The sequence below is a fragment of the Schistocerca cancellata genome, chromosome 7, assembly GCF_023864275.1.
Source record: "Schistocerca cancellata isolate TAMUIC-IGC-003103 chromosome 7, iqSchCanc2.1, whole genome shotgun sequence".
NCBI classification, from domain to species: domain Eukaryota; kingdom Metazoa; phylum Arthropoda; class Insecta; order Orthoptera; family Acrididae; genus Schistocerca; species Schistocerca cancellata.
The window spans coordinates 128122138-128146185 of NC_064632.1; the positions used below are offsets into that span (position 1 = coordinate 128122138).

Here is a 24048-nt window from a genome sequence, read left to right on the forward strand (position 1 = left end):
GTTAAATATATCTGTTATTTTCAAATAGGTTGTACTATAGGAGTCTGCATCAATATTTAAGTCTCCAACTATGCTAAGGTCAGTGGGGCCTGTTTGTCTAATTGCCCTGTTAAGCCTGTCAAGATAGTACAACACATCTGTATTTGGTGGACGGTACATACCAATAACTTTATGTTTAGCTAACCTGCTTGAATGAGTATTTATGTGGACCACAACATCAGCCATTTCAATTGTTCCTTCTTTGCAGTATTGTTCAACCAATGAGATTTTCTTAAATGGTAGATGGTCATTTACAAAAACTGCCAACCCACCCCCTTTGTGTTGTTGCTTACAGTAACTATCTGCTAACACATAACCATCTAATTTGTAATACTCAATTTCATTGTCATTTAGTTCATGTTCTGTAATTACTAACAGGTGTGGTGAATTCTCATCCACGAATACTTGCAGCAAATTGAGTGTATTCCTAAGATAGTGCACATTTAGATGCTTTATCCTAAAGGACATTAGAAGTTGTTCCATGTAATTTAACTTTAGATAGTGTATTTGTGGGAATCTGTTTAATTATTTCCAGAGTTTTCCTAGTGAGAACAAATTTCTTCAAGGTTTTGAGAGGGGAGATTTTGTATATTGAATCATAAGCAACAAATATTAGCACTTTCAAATAACTTCCAAGAATTCAGCCAGGTAACACTTTCAGCGACCGCCGATATTTCGGCAGGAGAACACCCCCCCATTTCTGAAATTTATTTGAAAGTTGTATACGCTAGGAGAAACTCGGGTCTCAGAATATTAGCACTATCTTTTAATTTGATATTTTCATATATCTAATTGTTTGTTTCAGTTGCTAATGACAGGATTTGTTTCCCCTAAAAAGCCAGCTTGATACTCACCAATTTGTTTATCTAATTGAGGATTTAATATGTCCAGAGGAGCTTTTAATAAGATTTTGTATTCTAAGAACAGTAATGAAATTGCTCTGTAGTTACTAATATCTGTTCTGTCTCCTTTTTTATAAAGTGGGTAAATTAATGCTCCTTTGAGTTTTCTGGAATTGTTTCAGTGTCCCAGGCTGTATCCAGTTTTTCTTTTTTAATTGACACATAGATCATCACAAGCTTTTAGAATTTCTGCTGTGAGACCATCTTCACCTGGGCTTTGTTGTGTTTTTCATAGACTGATGTAATTTTTAATCATATCAGCACTTGGTGGTTTTTAGTTTTTATATGGAACATTATAAGGGATTCCAGTTGTTTGCTCAGTTTTTCACAGTTCAATAGCTTTTCCAATTATTGTGCCAGTAGCTTATAGTTGTCTTCATTGTTAAGTGGAAGTTTTCTATTTTCTCTTTTTGAAGAATAGTAAGTCTATTACTTTTTAATTATTATCATAAAAGACATAAAAATTAAAGATACAACAACCAGTGAAATGAGTTTGTTTCAGCAAAAGATGCATAGCTAGAAAATGATGCAATAACAGGTGCTATTTTACTAGTGGGAAGTTATAATGTGATGTGGATCCCTAAAGTTCACGAAGAATTTTTGAGACAGTGAAGACTTCTAATTTGAATAGTTAACAAACAAATACGTTATTTAAATAACATTGGATATTTTTGGAAACACAAAAATTAGGGCTATAAAATTAAGGCACTGAGTTTGGGATGTAATAATTTTAGGATTTGAATATTTCTGAAAACAAACAACTTTTGAAATTTTAAGTTTTCAGAAAAAATAAAACAATTCCTTGGAAGAGGTGAATGAAGGCGTTCTAATAAGCTATGACAAACTTAAAATAGACTGTTTCTGAAAAGATTATGAGCAAGAATTAGCTTTGTTCTAGCAGCAGTGTATCATTGGTAATTGAAAGAATGAAGCATTTCTAGTGATTTGAAAAATGCACAGGTCATTCCTGTACTGGAGAAGGGTTGTCAAACAGATGTACATGTCTATAGACCTGTATCACTTAAATCAATCTGTTATAACTTAGATCACACTTTATACTTGCATATTAACAAGAATTCTGCAAACAACCATTTAGTGAAACGTAGCTTGCTCTGTTCCTTCAAGACAACCAAACGGCAGTAGATACCAGTGCATCTGTTGATGCCGTGTTTCTTGCCTTCTGGAAGGGGTTAGATATAATTTCATACTGTTTGCTAAGGAACAAAATATTGAATACAGAATATCAGACCAGCCTTGTGATTGGAATGAAGAGTTCCTAGTAAACAAAATCCATCATGTTATTCTTAACAGAGAGAAATCTTTAGAAATAAAACTTATAGCATGTCCCCAAGGAGTGTTACTGATCACACTATATACAAGAAATCTGTAGCATAACATCAGAAGTTCAAGCAGGCTGTTTGTGCTTGATGCAATTGTAAATAGTGTAACAGAATAAAGTGGGATTATCCTATTTGTTTGTATGCCACCGCTGATGCCAGTATTCCTTGTCTGACGTATTTTTATTAATAGCAATTATACAAGATTTTTATGCACTTATTTCACTAAACTTCATTATTAACAGAAGAATTTACAAAAATCTGATGATGACATTGTAAATAGTTCACATAAAACATTTCATTTATAGAAATATTCATAATTTACATTACCTGCAAATCACATGCACATTGAAATTCAGTGCAAATGACATGGATAGGTCTGTTTGTTAGGAACTCTTCATTCCAGTCATATTTCTTTATTTAGCAGCTTATGATGTACATCTATGGAGTAAGTCCAAGTACATATTTGCTTTGTCAGTTTTCCAATAAAATACATTACTTTTACTGATCTTAACTATAGTTTTGCTAAGATAACTAATAAATTGTAGCCACAACATTTCTGGAAATTAACATCATAGTTACAAAATTTTAGATACTGTAACTGAACGGATTTTATGAGGCATACATAACCTATGTACCTAAATTACAGAACATTTTATCGCAATAATTCTTTGCTATGGGTCCATCATTTTATATATACAGTATAATACAGCCACATAACACATACATATTCTAGATCCTGTTTTGTTTCCATTTATAAAAAAAAGTTAACAGCAATAATATTGGAGGAAAACAAAATCTTTAGATAAAACAATGCTGTTAAGAAGTTAACACACTTTACTTTTTCTCTACACCTGTGTACGTTTTTCTTTTAGTGTACTATGTCTCTTTGCTTCAGTTATTTTCGTTTGAAAGAAATTCTCTGATTGAATATAAAGGGGTTTCTAATAGCAGTTGTTTGATTGACTGTTTAAACTTATCCTTCGATTTGGTATTAGTGATGTGTGGTGGTAAAGAGTTGTACAACTTTACTCCCATATAACCACTGCTTCTCTCATATTAAGTTGTGTGGAATTCTTAATTTCTTGGTGTTTCTGGTGTGGTGGTGGTGTACATCTTCATTTTTGTTGAATTTATCTTTATGATCCCAAGCAAGGATCAGAATTTTATGTATATACTCATACAAACTGTAGAAGGTTAGAATCTTATGTTTTTTGAAAAGAGGCTTGCAACTATCTCTTGTTCTTTTGTTTCCTATTATTCTAATTGCTCTCTTTTGTAATTTGAATATTTTAATTGCCTCAGTCAAGTGGCCCCAGATTTCTATACCATAGCTCATTATAGCATTGAAGTATGAAAAATACACCATGCTCACATCATCTTGAGTTATTAGTGGCTTAATTTATCTCAGAGCAAAAACAGCACTGCTAAGTTTATTGCTTATATTGGAATTATGATCTTTCCATCCTAAACAACTGTCCATGGTGATCCCTAGAAATTTAGCACTTTCAACTACTCGTACATCTAGCTCTTACAAATTTGTTAGTTCACTTGTTTTTCTTTTGTTGTTCCTAAATAGGATTGCATTAGTTTTCTCATAATTGAGAATTAACCTATTCACTTCAAGCCAGTGGGTGATCATTTCAACTGTGTAATTACTTTTACTTATGGCCTTCTGTAAGCTCAGTCTCACAGTTATGCTTGTTGTATCAGCTGCAAAGAGTATCAGTTCACTGTCTACGTTACAAGGTAAAGTATTTACATATATAAGGAAAAGGAGGGGTCCTAGAATACAAACCCTGTGGCACCCCATGTTTTATATCTTGTAGTTCTGATAGCTGTTTCCCTTGATTGTGTGACACTTCCACTGCTTGTTTTCTGTTCTGCAGAAATGACTTTATGATATCAAGAGCAGTTCCTCTAATGCCATAGTGGTGTAGCTCCATTATTAATAGGTGCTGACTGACAAGATCAAAAGCTTTAGATAAGTCACAAAAAACACCAACCGGGATTTGGCCTTGATCTAGGCCTGCAGAGATTATATTAATAAGTTCAAACACAGCTCACACTGTAGATTTTTCCTTCTAGGACCCAAACTGTCTACCATTTAGGTTTTTATTAAAAAATACCATTAACCTGACAAATATTATTCTTTCTAGGATCTTTGACAAAATGGGAAGGAGGCTAACTGGTCTGTAATTATCTGGGCACATGTGATCACCTTTCTTGAATAGTGGTAGTACTGTGGCAATCTTCATTCTGTCTGGGAAGATTCCTTTTTCGAGACATGAGTTGACTAGGTGACAGAGGGTTTTAGCAATTTCTCTAGTAATCAGCTTCAAAATTTTATTTGACAGGCCATTCATGTCTGTGGATGCATTATTTTTTAGCTTCTCTATTATTTTTCTTATCTCTTATTCAGTTGCCAGATACAGGTAACATGAGTTACCGGGTGACTTTTATTTATTCTCAACTAGTTTTTGGGCTTGCAGAGAATCACTATTGTCACCCTGTGTAAGTTGTTGGCAGATGCTGGTAAAATATTGGTTGAAACTGTTGCTAATGATTATTGGATCTTCTGTTACAACATTATTAATTTTTAGGCTTAAGCTTTTATTGTTATTTCCTTATGACTTTCCTGTTTCTCTGTTAATTATCTTCCAAGTGCTTCAGACTTTGTTGGGAGCTTGTGTAATAACATTTCCATTATACAGTTTTTTTTGCAGCTATTAAAGTTTACTGTAAATCTTTTTATGGGCTCTATAATATTCAACAAAATTAATAGGCCTATCTGGAGCTTTCCAAATTGCATGAAGAAGTTTCAACTTTTTACAGGATACTAATGGACCTTTCGTTAGCCATGGCAGATTTCCTCGTTTTTTTCTATATTGGTTTAGTTTTGGTTGGCAAACACTCTTCAATGATTTTTAAATAGATATCTAGGAAATTGTTATATTTATCATTAACACTATTAGATAAGTATATTTCTGGCCACTTTTCATTTTGTAGTTTTATCTTTAGGTCTGTTTTGTTAGAACTTCTCATATCTCTGTAAGGGATAAAGCTGAGTGAATCTAATTTCCCTACTTCTTTTATTATTACTGTCTGTGAGTTGAGATCTGATAAATTCATGTCTTCTATAAGGCAATTATATTTGCCAGACTAAATATTTGTAATTATGTAATCAATGGCAGTTTGAGTGTTCATACCTATTCTCGTATAGTTTTTAATTGTGTTATGTAAACCATACATTATAAGTAAGCTTTCTAGTTCTGTTTTACATTTTGATTCAGATAGGGAGTCAATATTCAAGTCTCCACATAAAATTAACTTGTTCTGCCAAAATTGTGATAGCAGCCTATTAAGGTTTTTTATGAACACACAGAAATCACCACTTGGAGCTCTGTATAAAGACATTATTACATAGGTTACATTTTGGAGTTCAGTTCTTATACCACTACACTCAAAACGTTTTTCAGTTGCATACCTGCCCAATGGAATTGCAGTTACAGGCCAGGAGATGCAATCTCTAACAAACATGCGGCTACCACCATTTTTTAAATTCTTTTTGTAAAAGCAAGATACTAACTTATAATTGTCTAAGTTACACAGAGAACAGCAAGTCTTATACCACTGCTTTTTATAGGTACTTCTAAGTTTAAGAGTTTGTTTTTGATTGATTGAATGTTTTGATGTGTAATTATTAATGTATTGACTGAAGTATTTACTCCTCCTGTACTTAACTTTTTGTCCTTTTTATGGTGCCCATCAGAAAAAAATCACTTAAGTGAGCTGGAGTTACTGCATTCCTCTTCCGTATCTGAACCATTGTTGTCTCTTTTGATGCTGAGCACTTCACTTCTGGTGAGGCTGTAATCTTCCCTCTCAGCACTAGAACTGCTGTCTTATTCCTCTTCTGTTACTTATCATTAGATGGTGCTCATCATTTGATGGTGATTTTGCTGTCTTCTTTTTCTCCTGCAGAGGATTATTTGATGTTTTTCATGTCAGATTCACTTCTTCAGTGGCACTGGATTGGTTTATATTTTTTGTATTGTTTTCCATTTCTTTTGTTTCCTCCAATGAAAAATGACTTTGTAGTTTTGATTTAGAGTCCGTCGAATTTTTCTGTGTACTTGAATTGAGAGGGTAATGCCAACAATGAATCAGCTTTTATCACACGATTTTTTCTGCCTTTCTGACACAATATTGGCTATTTGTTTGGCTATCGCCTGTTTCCACAAAAACTTAAGATGTAGGCGACGCACAGTATGAAATCTTCGACCAATATTGCTAATGTCTATAGTCACCACATTTCTGAAATGCTTACATACTCCTAACAGACGTTTATTTGCCTCTGCAATTTCTTTGTTCACACAGGACCAGTTTGGTTAGTCATATCTACATGGAATATTGCATACTACCATGTGTGAGTAAGGAGGCTTAAGCATCTTTTCAGCCTTCGTATGGCCTTTTCAGTTTCATTTTTATATACCGTATTTACTCGAATCTAAGCCGCACTTTTTTTCTGGTTTTCGTAATCCAAAAAACCGCCTGCGGCTTAGAATCGAGTGCAAAGCAAGCGGAAGTTATGAAAAATGTTGGTACATGCCGCCACAACTAACTTCTGCCGTCCAATATATGTAGCGCTACGCACGCATGCTCTGTAGGCACAAAGATAAATACTGGCGCCAAAACCTCTGCGTCAGTAAATAAATTTAAAAAAAAAAGTGGAAGACGAGTTTTTTTTCTCCGCCGCGAGTTTCGACCACTGCATTTTCATACATTATCCAACGAAGTAAATACAAATTCCGTATTGTTCATCTTCGAATGTAGCACAATTTCAGTGTACTACGAAAATCTGACTGGCAAGACTGTTTGGGATGTTTGTCAATATGGCCAACTCTACGTTCTGAATTTTTTCCTATCTGTGAGAAGAGATGGTTGCTAATAGGAACCTGATGAAATTTGAATCACATACAGTATTCTCTTCACCATAATAATAATACGGATATAAACATTTTGCCATGTATTCTTTCGTGTTTGCTGCTCTCTCATTTAAATCCTGTCTGCCTAATAAACTACGAAACTAGAGTGAGACAACAGCAAACGCGGAAGAATATACGTATCGTGTCATGTTTATATTCGTATTATTCTTATGCCTAACAGCGATACAGTCAGAAATGAAGCACGGCAAGTGACTAGATTTTTAAATCTAAGATGACTCTAATTTCTGTGCAGAATTTGATGTAATAAAGAAGCGGCCGCAAAGATTTTCAAACGGAGAAAAATTTTCGCCTAACTCTCGTTCAGAACATGTTCTATCATACGCAGTCTGTATTATTTGATTCTTGTTGATCATTATCAAAGAAAGCAGCAGTGTAAGTAACAACAAATAGCAGTCTCTTGCCATTGTTTCGCTAATGAGACGATTCCTCACTTTTTTTTTTTAATTGTACGCGGCGGTAGCGCGCACAAAAGCAAGCCATGCCGTGAGCCGCGACAGGCCGTAAACACGCACTATCAGAATGCGACAAACAATGCATGACACAGTGCAGTAATGCATTTTCAGCTTAAGAGTGACGCAAACACCTATAACAAAGAAAACGGCACTTGTCAGCTCAAAGCAAAATAAGCAATCGATTCAAACCAGACGAAGCACGTGAAAAAGGAAGGGCACCCGTATAAATACGGACGGAGCGCCTGACGCATAGCAATGGCTACGTAGTAAAGCTTAACTGCTAAGCTTACGACTCGAACCAAACTACTGTAGCAGTATCGTCATTCATTCGACCTAAATTGTGTCTCATATTACAATGGACCAACTTTGTTTCGATTTGGAGGTGCGGCCTAAAACTTTTCTCTCCCCTTGAATTTCGAGTCTCAAATTTCAGGTGCGGCTTAGATTCGGGAAATTTTTTTTCGGTGCGGCTTAGATTCGAGTGCGGCTTAGATTCGGGTAAATACGGTACATAATTTGACTCTCCTAATAATACAACAAAATCATTTTGATTAAGACTGGTATAATCAGCAAACTAGCTTCCCTACTTCAGAAAATGGGGCGTTTGGTTTAGTAATACCTGTTGATTTTAGTTGTGTTGTCTGGTTGAAAATTTCTGCTAGTCCACGACCATGGCTGTCCGCCAACACTATTACTTTACTTATGTTATTTATCATTTTGTCTTTATCTGGAGTCACTGTTTTGATGTTTATTGGTCCACTGCTAGTATATGCACACAAATTGTCACAATGTTGTTTTGTTCTTGTTTCACAGTTTTCAGATACACTGTTTTCTTTTTCTCATAATAATTTATCATTTTTCTGCTTTAGAGTCAAGACTTCACTTTTCAACACCTCAATATCACCTTGTAATATCTTGATAATTTTGCTTTTTGTTTTCACTGCTTTTTCAAGTTCGGATGTTTCGAAATGTAAACAGCCGAGCTTGTAAAACGTAATAAGACTTACGAAGAAGGCCCATTTATATGGGTTGAAACCTAGGTCAATTGCTTTTTACTACTAACTTCCACAGCTGGTGACTGTTTTTATTTGATATTTCACATTTGTACAATTGCTGCTGCAGCCTTGCTTAAGAATCTACTTAGCTGCCTTCATGTGTCAGTGGTTTGATTAATTGATCAGGCAATTTTTAGATAATACATTTAGAACAATTCCACATGATTCACCCACTCTATCACTTAACTCTCCCACTACATCTACATCTACATCTACATCTACATATATACTCCACTAGCCACCATGCAGTGTGTGGCGGAGGGCACAATTTGCGCCACAGTCATATCCCCCTCCCCTCTGTTCGACTCGCGGATCGCATGAGAAAAAATTACTGTCTGAACGCCTCAGTACGAGATCTTATTTCCCTTACATAGCTGGTACGTGGAAAACTCCCTGAATATTGTAATACGACCAGGTCATTTACACAAAACCTTCTCCAAGATTTTTTTATTACTATGGAAGGAGGTCTAAAAAAGCATCTGATTACCATGTTAGAAACACTTATAACATTTATCTTCATCCAACATGGAGTTTCCATTATTTTATCTTCATCCACATTATTTTATACATGTATTCTGTACTAACCTCACTAGACATTACCACATTTACGGCTATAAACACTCCCCCACCACCAACATCCTACCTAACTTTGCAGTACATATTATTTGGAATTTAGATTTCCATTACTACTACTGTAACACCCAGATAAAGACAGTTTCCTGTCCCTAGTACTACATGGGCTTTACTACCATAGGGCGTTATTACCATTTATAAGCAAGGCCAGATCTGTGACCCTTCCATTGATGTTCCTGCAATTAAGTATTACTATATTAACATTTTCTCTCTTCAGTCTGCCATAACAATTGCTATTCTCTGTAATTAAGGCGGCTGATATTCTTTTCTCTCTGAAATTTGAATGTGACTTATTGGGCCTGCGGATGGCTTTCTCTACCATAAAAGCTCATAAGTTCATGCTGCAGGTGCTTTGCTAGGCTAGTAGCCCTGTCCTATGTGTAAGCTCATACCTGACCTATTAAGAAGGGTCATGTGAAACTCCCATTCAAACCTACCAGTCTACTCCAAACCAGAGGACCACAACTGGTTATGAGAATGAAGCTGCAGAACGCTCCCAATAACTTAACAAACCCACCCTCCACTCTTGTCCAGACCTTCCAGGAAGATCAGCCCCAATCCCAACAAATGAAGCTTCCCATGCTGGCTCAGATATACTTTAAGCCGTGGGAAAGACCTCAAACATGTTTTTAAGGCATAATGGAACAGCCGTGAGACCAGTAGCTACTTTCACCTTCCACCCACAGACTCTTAACCACAACACTGTCCATTACTTGCACCCAAGTGAATGTGGACCAGGCAGAAGATGGAACATCGGGGATCTCAGGTGACCAGAGGTGTCACAGGTTTCTCCATCTTAAATCTGCATTCATTTATGCAGCAAGGAATGTAATACTAACCTAGGCATTCACTGCTGCTATGCTGCTACATTGTCACCTAAGGTAGACACTTCTCAGAAGCACATGAAACAGACAGCATTAAATGCTGGATATGTTTTTGTCCTAGATGGAGTATAAACTCACATTTCAAATTTCCCACAGCAGCCACACATTCTTCCTGGTTTCTTCAAGAATAAGCATACTGTTGAATTATAACATAAAACCTCAGTGAGACCTAGCTTCTGTGCCTCTGTTAATTACTATTTTGTTTTGAATTCACTTGCATCTGTCTTCCTCATGTTTGTGATTATAATTGCTCATCTTTGTGTTTTCTTTCTTACCTACACCATGAGCTTCAAATTTATTATTTACAAATAATGACTTCATTTATCAGCATACAGGAATATATTCAATTTTCTCAACAAATATTTTAAATGCAAAGCTTTGTTGCAGCGACACTCGTCCCCAGAGTCCGAGGTGTTATGACACCACAGTTTCTTTACTTTTTTGTCCATATCTTACAAATAATATTCCTTTCAGAAGTCAGCCTTAACTCCAATAGTATGCTCCATCACAAAACCAACATATAAATCTTGCTCAGTCAACAACTTTCTTGTTTATCAATGAAATGTCTAGTCAAAGCTTCTCCTCTAAATGGTTAACTTTGGTACTTATGTCACTTAAAACACAAATCCTGCTCACTGGAACACTGGAATTGCTTACATTTCAGTCAGTTATTTGAATAATTTGGACACTATGGCATCCACTAGGCTCACACTTTATGGAAGAGTGTGAATTTTAACTCCACATATTTCTCATTCTCTTATGGGTGTTGGTGTTTAACATCAACTTCATTTTCACTCACAACATCAGTCTGAATCTCTCTCCTATCTACACAGCACATTGTCAAAATCAGCACTGTTTTCTGTTGGAGCCTAATCAAAACTTTAATTAATTTTCTAAATATCTTCATCTTGTGCCACATTTTTCCCAATCTTTATTTAGGGTTATGTGTTCAATGTAATTGTGTTGACTGTCCTGCTAATGTCCTCTTACTTACTGGTAGTTCAAATAATTTTGTGATACATCTTCTTATCTATAAATTCTGTTGTGATGCTGAGCAGTTTTTTCATCTTAGTGACATAGTGTGAGTGCTGATCATTCCCTATAATGACATGTCATTCTGCCATCATGATATTCATAATTTGAAGATGATTCACAGATTGTGATTTCTGCATTCCTGATGTCTGCAACCAAAATTTTGGATTCTTCTTCACCCTCTTCCACTTCCTTCTCCTGCAATTACTTCAACATAATCTAATTAAATATTAGGCTCTTTGGCATCCCAGTGTGACAGTAATGACAGTTTTTGACATACTACAACTAGCAGTCCCTGAATCAGAATCTTAATTAATTCTTCTTCACAAACAGGAATGTGTAAATACACATTCTTGTCACAAAGCTTCTTTATAAATTCTTTCATTGTCTCAATGTTTTGCAAGTACTTAAACAACATTAACTGACTGACCATTATTTATATCTTGACCAGTACTTGGTTAAAAATACAACTCCCCCTGCATGTGTTTGTTCTTGTAATGCAGAATCTCATTTCTTGCATTTGCCAATTATATAGAAATGCAACTTTAAACTGCTTTATATATCCAATTGGGTGAACACTGTCTGATGGTGAGAACAATTGGAGTTGCTGCACATTTGATGCAATTGTCTTCTATAGCGCCCAAAGTGATAGTACATTCATTTCTTTAATCTTCCATCACTGTAATAATTTCTATGCCTAATTTGATCTTATCAATTTCACAGCTTGCAAAACTATTTATTGCTATATTTTTATGCAATTTATTTATCCTTTGCTCCAAATAGTGACACTGATTTTGCATGCCTCCAATCATCTTAATGAAACTGCCTTTATTGGATTAGAATACATCTTTGGTGCTAGCAATGCTCTTTGCCTTTTGCCATGCCCTTTGACACAACTTTCTGATTTCATGGTAATCTCTTCAATTAGATCCTCATATTAATGGTATTATTTTTTGAATTCTACTACTTTGGCCTGCCACTTTTTTTATTTATTATTTTGAGAGATACAGAATTCATCTTGAACTTCTCTAATACTCTTAGTAGATGCCTCTATGAATGAATGTTTAGTTCACAATTACTTTCTTTAATTTTGCAATTGAGGAGAGTTTCTTTAAAACTTGATAAACGCAAAAAAGTAAATATTTCAAGAAACACATGGTTTAAATGTCATACCAAAATACTAATTACATACGTGAGATAATTTAACATGTACACAGCTTTTGTAGGCATAATTCTAATTGTATGTTTGACTTTTCTAAAATTTTCATGTTTATTTCAGAATAGAGGGACAATGTTTCCAAGTTTTCCAAAAGTTGATAAATGCAAATATGGAAGATGGAAGCTTTGTTAATATACAAATTCAAATTGTCTTTTCTCCATTTCTTTATCTTTAACATTAATTACAAAGAAAGTTACTTTACTGTTCATTTTGTATAGAAATACAATATGTACTACAACATTACATGTTAGTTTCACACTTTTCCACAAATGTTTGATGAGCATACGTGTGCAACAGTACCAAATACTATTGAAATACAACACAAAGTAATGGCTATAGCAATACTATACTGGACATCTACTGACCACTTTCAACATGTCTTTATAAAACACTTATGCTCCTTCTGGTACATTACAATGCCTCATAAGTTTTAAGACAACTTTTTCATTTCGAAGATGGCTACTTCCCTCATGTCATGGCTGTAGTTTCTGGATTTCTGTGCCTCATCCTCTATAGCACTTCCATTACAAGTGTCTGATACTGAGAACAATACCCTCTTCATGCCTTCAAGCCCTCTCTCACTGAGCAATTATTTTGAAAGGCATCTTAAGATTGTAGGGCTTTTAGTGCACTGGACTTGAGATCCTCTGCTCTCCAATCTTTAATTATTGTCTTGACTTAACCATGTTGTTCCAGTACTTTACAGTACTCAGTCAGTGAAAGAATATCTTCCTTTTCTGGTACTCTACCTACTCTACCAGACGCTACATCAGGATTATAGCTGTGACCATGAAAAGGGAAATATTGTACCAGTTTATTAAATTTTCTGCATTCTTCCATGAAGGTCATTAGTGTGCACATCATTATTATATTTCTATTTTGGCTGGTACAGGAATCAGAAAATAAATAAATTTCATTTGCATGATTTTCTGGCTGGGATGTCTCGAGGTTTCTTAGAAAATCTAATACAGCAAAGGCTACTTGATTGCATATTTTCAGTCCTTCTGTTTCAATCCAACTATAAAACACAACCCTTTCCTTTATCTGCTTTCGGGAATGGATCATAATGCACAAGTTGTATAGCCAAACCTGTCTTGAATAGACTACTTCACCTGAGAGGAGCTTTGGAATTGGCCGATTCTGTTGTATATCAAATACGCTTTACTGTATTGAAACAGATTCTTCCTCACAAAGCTGGTTCGAATTGATCTATAATCAGGAGTTTGTGTTGTGTAAGCTACTAATTTATTTCTATAGTTGGTTATGGTGACAAGTACTTGCTTACATTCTTTTTTTTTTTCAGAAAACTTTCTCACATTATCATTGACAATACATTCCACATTGTTAGTCCTTCTTCAGTTCTCCAAGAAGCATAGCACAGTTTGCATTTATCAACTTCTGCTTTAACTGGCTGAAAACAAACAGGGAGTTTTGCAAAAATTTGTAGTTTTCAGTACCCTATAATAATTACTGGGGTAGTGAGAGGTGGGGGGGGGGGGGGGGGGGGGGAGATTGTGGATTGTGTTGCAGCATGGACCACATTGTGGAAGCAGAGGTTAGTAGAGGGCTGCCTCTTTTAAAATGCTTGCATTCATTCATCAGTGTTGCATTTCAGGAAAGGTTTAAATTTTTATCATGAAAATCAATAAATATAAATATAAATGATATAAAATAGTGGCAGTTTTTATCAATTTATTTATTGTGCTAATTTCATTTAATCTACAATTGCAATCACATGTAATTTTGAATTAATTTAATGAGACAATTAGTGTACCATATCACACTTTTCTACAATTTTTTTTGAAACCAACAGTGAGGTTTCTTGTTGAGACTCTCATCACAGCCTGCACGTTAATGTCAGTCAGAGAGCATTTAGGAGCCTACATTTACTCTCATTGTTTTTCAAGCAAGAAAAGCTTTGCACACAAATATATGTAAACCCAAATGCAGAGAATATTTTCTCAGCAATTTTGCATTCATGGAAATTTTCAGCACACAAAGATTTGTAAAAGTCAATTAACGTCACACCATTAAATATGCCTTTGAATGTGTGTTCTGCGTGCATGTCCGTCAGTAAAGGAAAATGTCTTTATGGGTACTCCCATGAGCTATTGTGCCAAGTGTCAACTTTGTTTGTGCTAGTACTACACTGTGAATCGTGCATGTGAATAGACATGGCCATCCTAGTGGAAATCCTCAGTTGGGCACAGGAAGGAAATCTCGGTTCAAGGCAATTTTTTTCTGACTGTGTTGGCAAGCAACACAAAACACCTCTGTGGGCCACATGCAGACTGTGGGTCACCATTTGCCCTCCTCTGACACATAATAACATTAAATATCATTTTTGACAAAACCGTTTCAACAGGCTATGCTTACAACTAGCTTGATTTGTAACTATAAAAATCCTAAATTTTGAACAATTGAGCATTTACTGACTTTTGAAAAAATGATCCTAAATTACTGGTTTCAACTGTTTCCAGCTTCTGATTCATAGTTTGAGAAGATGCAGAAATACCTGCACTCCTGAAGTACTTATTCAAAAATTGCTTTCTCTTCCAACATTCGGGAACCCATTTTGTTTTCTACACTGTTTACCTTTATCACTGAAATATATGTACTTCTATATTCCTGATCACCCTGTTCTATATTAGCCACAACATCTAGGAAATTGGTCATGAAAGGAATAATCAAGTTATTTTGACAGTGCTCAAATTTAATTAGTCTATTCTGCCATTCTCATGCATACAATGTCGATTTTATATTCTACATGTCCAGAGCCAGCTCCAGAGATTTTGCCCCCCCCCCCCCCCCCCCACACACACACACACACACATCCTTGCATTTTATTTTCTGACACAGTGAACCTTTTTCACAATGTCCATCAATATGCTATTTCATTTTCACACATCACACTTATTCCACTTACTAATGTGTGTTATTGATGTGAATATGTCTTTAAGACCAAAGCCAGGTATGGGACATCACTCAGTGAAACAAAGTAAAACACTTACAGTGTAATACAGTTTGAGTTATGATTCCAGAATTAATTATGTCAACCCAAATTAAGTTATGTCACTTGCAGAATACATGGACAATATTCAGGGATAAGACAGGGATGATGCCTACCTTAAGAATTATTAGCAGTTCATCTTCGATACTGTGAAATAAACTCTTCTACTGCAAGCTCTTTGGTTTCCATATTTTGAGAGGCGGTAGTATGGACAGATAACGAAAAAAAATGCCCAGAAAACAAGGGCTCTAAAGTGTATATCTTAAGAGCTATGAGCACTTGTTCAAATTTGCTACTGTGACAGACCTCTTCTACTGAACAAGAGCCCATGTTTACTAGGTTTTTTGAGTTATCATTCCTGCCATATCCCTGCATATTGACCATTCCTTCTGAGACATGTGGTGTGAGACCGGTAGCGATCGGCACAGTTGAATATTGTACTGTCAGCAGTATCAGTGGCGCTTCTGCTGTACGACGTGGAAGAAAACAGGACACCAAGTGACTTACATATAAAGGCTATTTTGTGTGTCCATAATACATAAAGAAAAATGGTTACAGTCAGATATTGAGAAGGCATGCTTTCCAGCATGTCTCGAACTGATTTTTGGCTCAAAATAAGCAATTTTAATAGCGCTTTTGTTTACTGAAGTGAAAAGTAACAGTTAAATCCTAGATAAAGTTTTTGGAATGCAAACAGTGTGAAATACAATTAAACTAGTCAAACAATTTGTGCAATGGAATTTAGTTGCTTCAGCTCCAAAACAAGGTCTGATAGGTATTTTTTCCACATGGTATTAATATTAATATATTAATATCCACTGCTTATAGTTTCAACATCTGGAAATAAAATAGAATGAGGGAAAACTTGGAAGTAGTTACAGACAAAGCAGGAAAAGTTAATTTACAGGAGCATAGCAAGAGTAGGAGCAATGTAAATGGTATTAATGGCATATCCAAAGGAGGCGGTAAGGTGGGGAAAATTTTCATGCATCTTTTTGTAAACATCACTTAATCACACTGTCTAGTTTGAAAATACTATGATATGTGACAGGCAGTGGATATTTTATTCATTCTGTAGTCATTAAAAAGTATTTTTCTCACCAATACTGTAATAGGTGTTTAAGGTTGCTGTACAAGAACTGTTAGGCCGTCACATGCTGACATTTACCTTTATTCCTTAATTATAAAGTTTTTCACTTCTGTAGGGCCGGCCTTTCAGGCTGACATGGGTACATTTCCATGTTGTGCACAGGCAAATGATGGAAAATGAGTTGGCAACAATGCCACAAGCAAGCTGTGCTGTTTTGAAAGATGCACCCAAGGTGACGAACTCCAGCACTTCAGCTGTCACCTGTTTCACTAAAGCATAGATAATTTCCAGTAAGACACTAGATTTTATGAATAACTAATATTTACATCTTATTATCACACTTCCTCATTTATGCAAAACTTTCATAATCTTGTCTAATTGACTGTTTTTTGGACCTTAATAAAATTTTAACATTTTGACATCCACAGAAAATTGCCACCCTGAGTGGCGGCACAGTCCTACCTCCCTAGAGCTGGCCCTGTACATAACATGCACTAACATTGATAGTGTTACAGCATCATTTGACTGCATCTGTTCATTGCTGACTGGCCACTTCCTAAGACTGTCATGGTGCCAGGAGCCCAGTCGCATGGTACCAAATTGTGAGATTTCAGAAATCACAAAATACAGTCATATCTATAATTTCACATTTATTGTTCATCAGAAATATTAGAAAATTAATGTCTGAGCAAAATTCAGCATCAAAGGTGGGCTTAAATTTATTATTGCTAGCTACTGTCAGCTACTAGACTCACAGTCCAATATATCTGAAATCTTAGTAAGAAACTTCAGCCCACTAACACACACATTCCGGAATCATACTGTCATTGCCCAATGAATCTTTATAATCACTGAACATTTGAATGGGATAATTACAGCTTTGTAAGTGGTGAACATAACAAGACATTTTGTGAAACAATACGAAATGCTTTCTATGAATACTGCTTAGAACAGGTCATTCAGAAACCCACTCATGACACTGACAACAAAGAGTGCTGACTCCTTTGGTGATGTCCACGGAGAAACTAATATAATGATCATAAGGCAATTGTATCACAAATGGTTGTGAAAGCACAAAGGGCAAATACAACAAGTAGAAAGATTTACATGTTCACTAAAGTAGACAAAATGGCAGTAGTCTCATATATTGAGACAGAAATGAAAACTTTTAGATCTGAACATGATCATGTAGAGGAACTGTGGCTCAAGCTTAGAAAAATAATTGACCATGGATTGGTAAAAGGATTCATACTACTACACAATAGGTGTAAAACAAAGTATAGGGCTATGGAGAAACACATTTCTTTAATTGTCAAAATGGCAATGCAAGAAACCTTAAGACCACCATAGTAGAGTCTTATCAAAGGGCCTCTCACAAAACCCACAGAAACTCTGGTCATAAGTAAAAACTGTCAGAGGCATCAAAGCTACTGTCCAGACACTCATGGATGAAACAGAAACAAAAACTGAGGGGAGCAAAGAAATTTTGAACTCAGTTTACAAATGTGCCCCTTTGTAGAGAAAGGTCAAATACTACTGCCTAAGTTTAATATTCACACCACTGAAAAGATGAGTAATGTAGATGCTAGTGTCATTAGCATTGAGAAACAGCTGATATCAAAAAATTGATCAAGGCCTCAGGACTTGATAGAATCCCTGTCATGATTCTTTATGGTGATTGATACTTTGAATATAAAAACTGTGCCCTGTGGCTGGGTCACAGTATCACTGACATCCATCTATCATAGAATCTTAGAACACATGAGGTACCTCAAACACAATGACCTTGTCTACAATATCCAGCATTGATTTAGAAAAGCCAACTGGTACTTTTCTCACATAACATTCTAAAAGTTATGGTTCAAGACAATTGGGTGGATACAGTTTCATTCACTTCTCAAAAGATTTGAATCAGAATGACATTAATAGTTAATAATGGAACTATGATTAATTAGAGTATCAAACAAAATTTGTGATGGGACTGAGGATTCCTTGGTAGAGAGAACGTAGCTTTTTGCTTTCAAGGAGAGTCACTGACTGATGTAAAATTAGCCCCAGACTTGCTCTGAAGAAGTATGTTGGAACCTTTGCTGTTCATTTGGTATATTAAAGACCTAGCAGACAATATAAATAGTAATCACTACTTTTTAGAGGTGATGCACTTCCCTAGAAGGAAGTATTTTCCAAAAAAGCTGCACAGATATGCAGTAAGATCTGGATTTCAGAGTGTTGCAGCGTTTGGCATCTTTCTCTAAGTGCTCAATAATCTAGGCAAATGCGGTATCCAATGATGACTAATTTAATTTACCATTTACTGATAATCTCAAGTCATATAAATACTTGGATGTAACAGTTTGTGAGGATATTACGTGAAATGCTCACAATATAGGCTCAAACACAGGTAAAACAAATGGTGGAGTTCAGTTAATTGGTAGGAAACTTGGGAAACATGATCAGTCTATGAAGGAGATACAAAACAATCATGCAGTTCTTGTTGCAGAACACCAAGGTAACACTGTGAAACCTGAATAGGCATATGATTGGTAACTGACACCAAGTATCTTATGAATGTGTACTTACAAAGTTTTGAGAACCAGTATCAAGTGAGACTCTAGGAATATGTTGCAATCCCTTATGTATTTCTCCCATATGGTCCAATTAAAGTGCATAAAGACTCATTTAAGCAGTCTTTCTTACTGTATTCCATATGTGAATGGAACAAGATGAAACCCTAATATGTGATGCAATGGAGAGTGCCCTTTGCCAGGCCATTCATAACAGTTTCAAAGTGTGAATGTTGATGTATATTATCTGAATCACATGTTGTATTTATTATTGAACAATTACTAAAGTGGTACAACGTACAATAGGAAAAATTAAGATATTTTTGATGCACAAATATGTGATCCAAATGAGGCACAACTGCCCTTCTCAGTGAGCAAATGCTAAATACTAATTACACTCATTGCTTACATTTTTTAACAGACACATACATTAACTGTTAGGTTCAACAACTTCAAATTTTATTTACAATAACCACTGATGTCTACTGCCAGAGTATGCTGTGCCCGTCAGAGTAAATCTAATGACTCTGCTTTCCATGGTCCTATTTTGTCCCTGAATTTTCTGCCAATGTTGGCAATAATTCATTGAATTCAGTGGCCAATGTGAATCATCATTAACTGTAACACAGTTACAGACATTATGGAGCTGAATATCATTTGCAATGCCAAGTTTACTGATTTCATATCTAACAATGCTTTGCCATTCACCACTGAAATTATTGTCAAAAGAAATCATATCACTGTGCACTGTAATTCTCCTACTCACAAAGCAGACAAGAATAACACCAAACTTTTTCAAAAATATTGATTATCTGCAGTATCTACATCTTAATATCCTGACTCTTGCAAAATGATAAATTGAGTTTTGCAACAGGAAAACATTACTAAATCTTTACTACTTATCTGGTTGAAATGGAGGCATTGGAGAATGACAGACATTCCTGCAAAAGTCTTGAGATGAATATTTTGGATTGTTTAAATATTCTTTTCCAATTATGAGGATTTTGTTGAACTGAAAATTTTAAAGGAAAAAAAAAACTCACTTCTTCATTTATCCATACAAATCAAACAGTACTTCTAGTGATTCACATTACTGCTACTGGCAATAATGTCACTTCTAACAATGTCATGTGAACACAGCCACTGCCTCTTATATAACGTTCTGATAATGTAAACAATCTTAGGCATTAGTAAAAATTGTATTTTTAGTGTCTTAAAACGAATAATAATCTGTAAACAAACAATCATTTAAGCATGGCAGGAAAACATACACACACTTCATAATTAGTTTTGAAAATATAGAATCTTTCAGCATTGAACATTGCTCAAAGGTTATTTTTAACAATCAGTTGTACAACATTCAGATTTTAATTACAGTAAATAAATATATCATTCGCTAGCAATTGTGGTAATTCCATTCATAAATCCTAACTAATCTATACAAAACACATCATCCCATCTTATACTTAAAACTTGTAATTAAAACCTTCACTGCTTGGTCAATAGGGCTTGAACAAAATTCTATTAAGTTGTCTTCTGTAGTCTCTCAAATGTCATTAAACAATCATTAATGTAAGTTGAAAAACAAGACATCATTGATAGTACACATATAACCACATAATAAAATTATGGTGTAAAGTGTTCTTCATTAATCAGGTGTGTGTCGTGTACTACAAGAAGTGAATTTCAGTCTGTTACATTGTAACACACACATTACAGGTATTTGAAATGCTGTTTTGGAATGCCAAAGAGACAAATAGTCTCCAATACATGCTGCTTACAACAAACTGAGCATTACATAGCAGTGCAATAGTACACTTGTTTCCTTGAGTGTATGTTCTCTAGATGAATTGTGGATTACTTCAAAATGTCCCAATAGGAAACTAGAATTGTGTCTTTTCTATATTGTTACATTCCATCCTGGATTTTCCATTGTTTGACTTCGTCTTTTCTGTGTGTTTTAATACATTTTAGGCTCTATATGATAAATTTCTATGATAAGATGCCACTCAGTAAAACTAACATTTTGATGAAACACTAATCAGTTACTTAGAATACAAATTTATATTACATTTATGAATGAATGTCTACATGCTAAGTTTTAATTTTAAAAAAGCAATATTTTGTTTTTAGGTGGTAGAGATGGAGACAATGCCGGCCATTGAACAGAGAAAAGTGTATGATCCTCCAGATAATGCACTGTCACAATGATAAAAAAAAGAACTGGTTTTCTTGCAGTATTAATATGGGTATGACCTTTCCCTCAATAACTGTAATGTGAATTTTTATTTTGATATTTCTGCTAAGTGCTTTCATCCCAGTTACAATATACCTTTTCAGAGGCAATAATATGAAGCACCTGTTGTACAATATACTGTCTGCAGAGCCAGAAGTGCTGTATTTCATGTAATTTTTTTAAAAAAATAATAAATACAACTTACTTTATTAATAAAAGAAAACCAATATTTTCATTCACTGTGTAGAATATTCTTCGAATGAGTGCACATCATAAGTCATATTTTAGTATCTCTTTACAGACCACAAATTATTATTTTATTGTGACTAAACATGCATAATGTTAACTTATGCATCTAAATGTTACTTATGTACCTGAAAAATAATCACAAGTGGAGGGCCAAACAGTTAGGTCATCGGTCCCCTCAGAGTAGGGAAGCGTTGGGAAGGAAGTCTGCCATGCCTTTTCAAAAGAACCATCCTAGCATTTACCTGAAGGAATTTAGGGAAATCAAAGAAAACTTAAACCAGGGTGGCTGGATGTGGCTTTAACTGTCGTCCTAACCACAGCGTCACCTTGCTTGGTACAGTAAGCTGGAACTGATAGTATTTACAGAATTAATACACTGTCAGAATGAAACATAGTTACACATTTTTAATAAGTTTATCATACATAAAATACCTAATCCTGACTGTTGTAAGTGCTGTCAAAACTGAAATCTAACAGAAATTTTTACTTAAGCTAGTTTAACAGTCCCTGTTCAGATATTTATCCATAGAGTAAAAGAAATTGCCTATCAAAAAGTCTTTCAAACTCTGTTTAAATTGTGCTTTTCTTGAACCAAGTTTTTAATGGTTGCTGGCAATTAAGTGATTTTAGGTTTTTATGTAGACTGTTTTTAGTCATAGTATTAATACTATGTATTGGTTGGAAACATGCACATTATATGCAACGAATTTCAATAAGGAATAAACATACTGAGAAGCAGTGGTCAGAATACCCAGTTCCTTGAACAGGTTTCAGCATGATGTTCTTGAATTTACACCAGAAATGAGTCTTATTAAACACTTTTGCATTCTAAAAACTTTCGCTCAGTTTGATGAGTTACCCCAGAATATGATCCCATATGTAAGTAAGTATAATGTTATATGTTGGGACTTTTACCAGCCTATAATATAAACAGTGGTCTCAATCATTTTACAGGGTGCCACTAGGATTATTGGTTCTTTGTGAAACTGGAGAATTACCATGGATGTCTGTGTGTGTGTGTGTGTGTGTGTGTGTGTGTGTGTGTGTAGAGAGAGAGAGAGAGAGAGAGAGAGAGAGAGCAAGAGCAAGGAGAAAAGAAAATAGATTAATAGTGGAAGAGAGAGAGAGTGTGATACATTTATATTGACATCCTGTAATATAGTGTTGGTGCCATGTCCTGTGGTGTCAGGAGTTTATTTGGCGTGTTGAGAAAAAAAAAAAAAAAAATTATGGTGGATCCCAGTTCTGATCCAGTCATGGAGGTAGTTCAGTGATGTGTACCCTCTGTGAGGTCATTGCAGCAGTCATTACCAGCATTTGATGGCAGTCAGTGTGGAGCTTCCAGTGGCCAAGTTACATCATAATTGATGCCAGTGGTTGTGCGTCATTGACTGTCCCATCATTATTGTGTTGCCAAAGGTTGGTTCTCTGTTTGATGTTTAGAAATCAGGGGCCAAGCATTGAGGTACAATGTTAGATTTATGTGTTCCTTTTACTTTATGATTCAAAATGGAGCGTTAATAGTAATTTGTGTGCTCCACTCACTTATTTTACCCTGGAAATACTGTTCCCCTGGGTGGGATCTAGCTACAAACTTCATTTTGCTAATTTGATGTATGCTGTTGAGTTGTGGAAACATCACAACTCTGGTTCCTTCTATTAAATTATACGTAATATTTTTAAAAAGTTATGCCATGTGGTGTAACACTGCTTTTCTGTTTTAGAGCTCCAAAACCTAATTTTTTTATGGTACCTGGATATATCTGTTGGGAGGGCCTATTGAGATCTGTGCCATACATTTTCTGAAAGAAGTTTTTCAGATCAGTGCTTGACATCCTTCATTGGTTTTTCATCCACCTTTTGGAGCTGTAAATAATTTATGGGTTGTAATTTAAATCTTGTTATTGGAGTTCTGTCAGTTATGAAGTTTAAGGCACAGAGATCCTTTTAAAGAAAAGTTTTTTGAGTGTTTTGTTTTAAAACTATATTGAGATCCACAGTCACTGATTTATTTATTGGCATGTTTAAATAATTTTTTGTATGTTTTAATTGTTTGTTTTACATACTGACACCTTTAAACTACTTCGATTTATTTATTTGTGACCTGTAAAATGATTTAACATGGAAGTTGTCCAAAAAGGGAAAAGAATTCAAAATGGAGTTATTCACAGCTCTGTCTCAGGAAATAGATATGCTACATAAAAAGGTAATTGATATTGACAAGGCATAGGAGGAAATGACAGATAAGTTGAAAAATGTAAGTGACACATAGATTAAAATGAAGGGCACTCAATCAGAAATTACTATAAGTGTAAAGGAGATGCAAGATACTATTAT

At 35.1% G+C, this 24048-nt stretch overlaps 1 protein-coding gene across 1 annotated transcript in view; it reads left to right on the top strand.

Moving 5' to 3' along the window:
• Positions 1-21665, top strand: part of LOC126092361 (sodium-coupled monocarboxylate transporter 1-like) — a 300651-nt gene extending 278986 nt beyond the window's left edge. Inside the window, exon 15 of the mRNA XM_049907903.1 lies at positions 21360-21665. Within this exon, the coding sequence (XP_049763860.1) occupies positions 21360-21437 (78 nt within the window). The 3' untranslated portion in view covers positions 21438-21665. The remainder of the gene's footprint in view (positions 1-21359) is intronic.
• The last annotated feature ends 2383 nt before the right edge of the window (positions 21666-24048 follow it).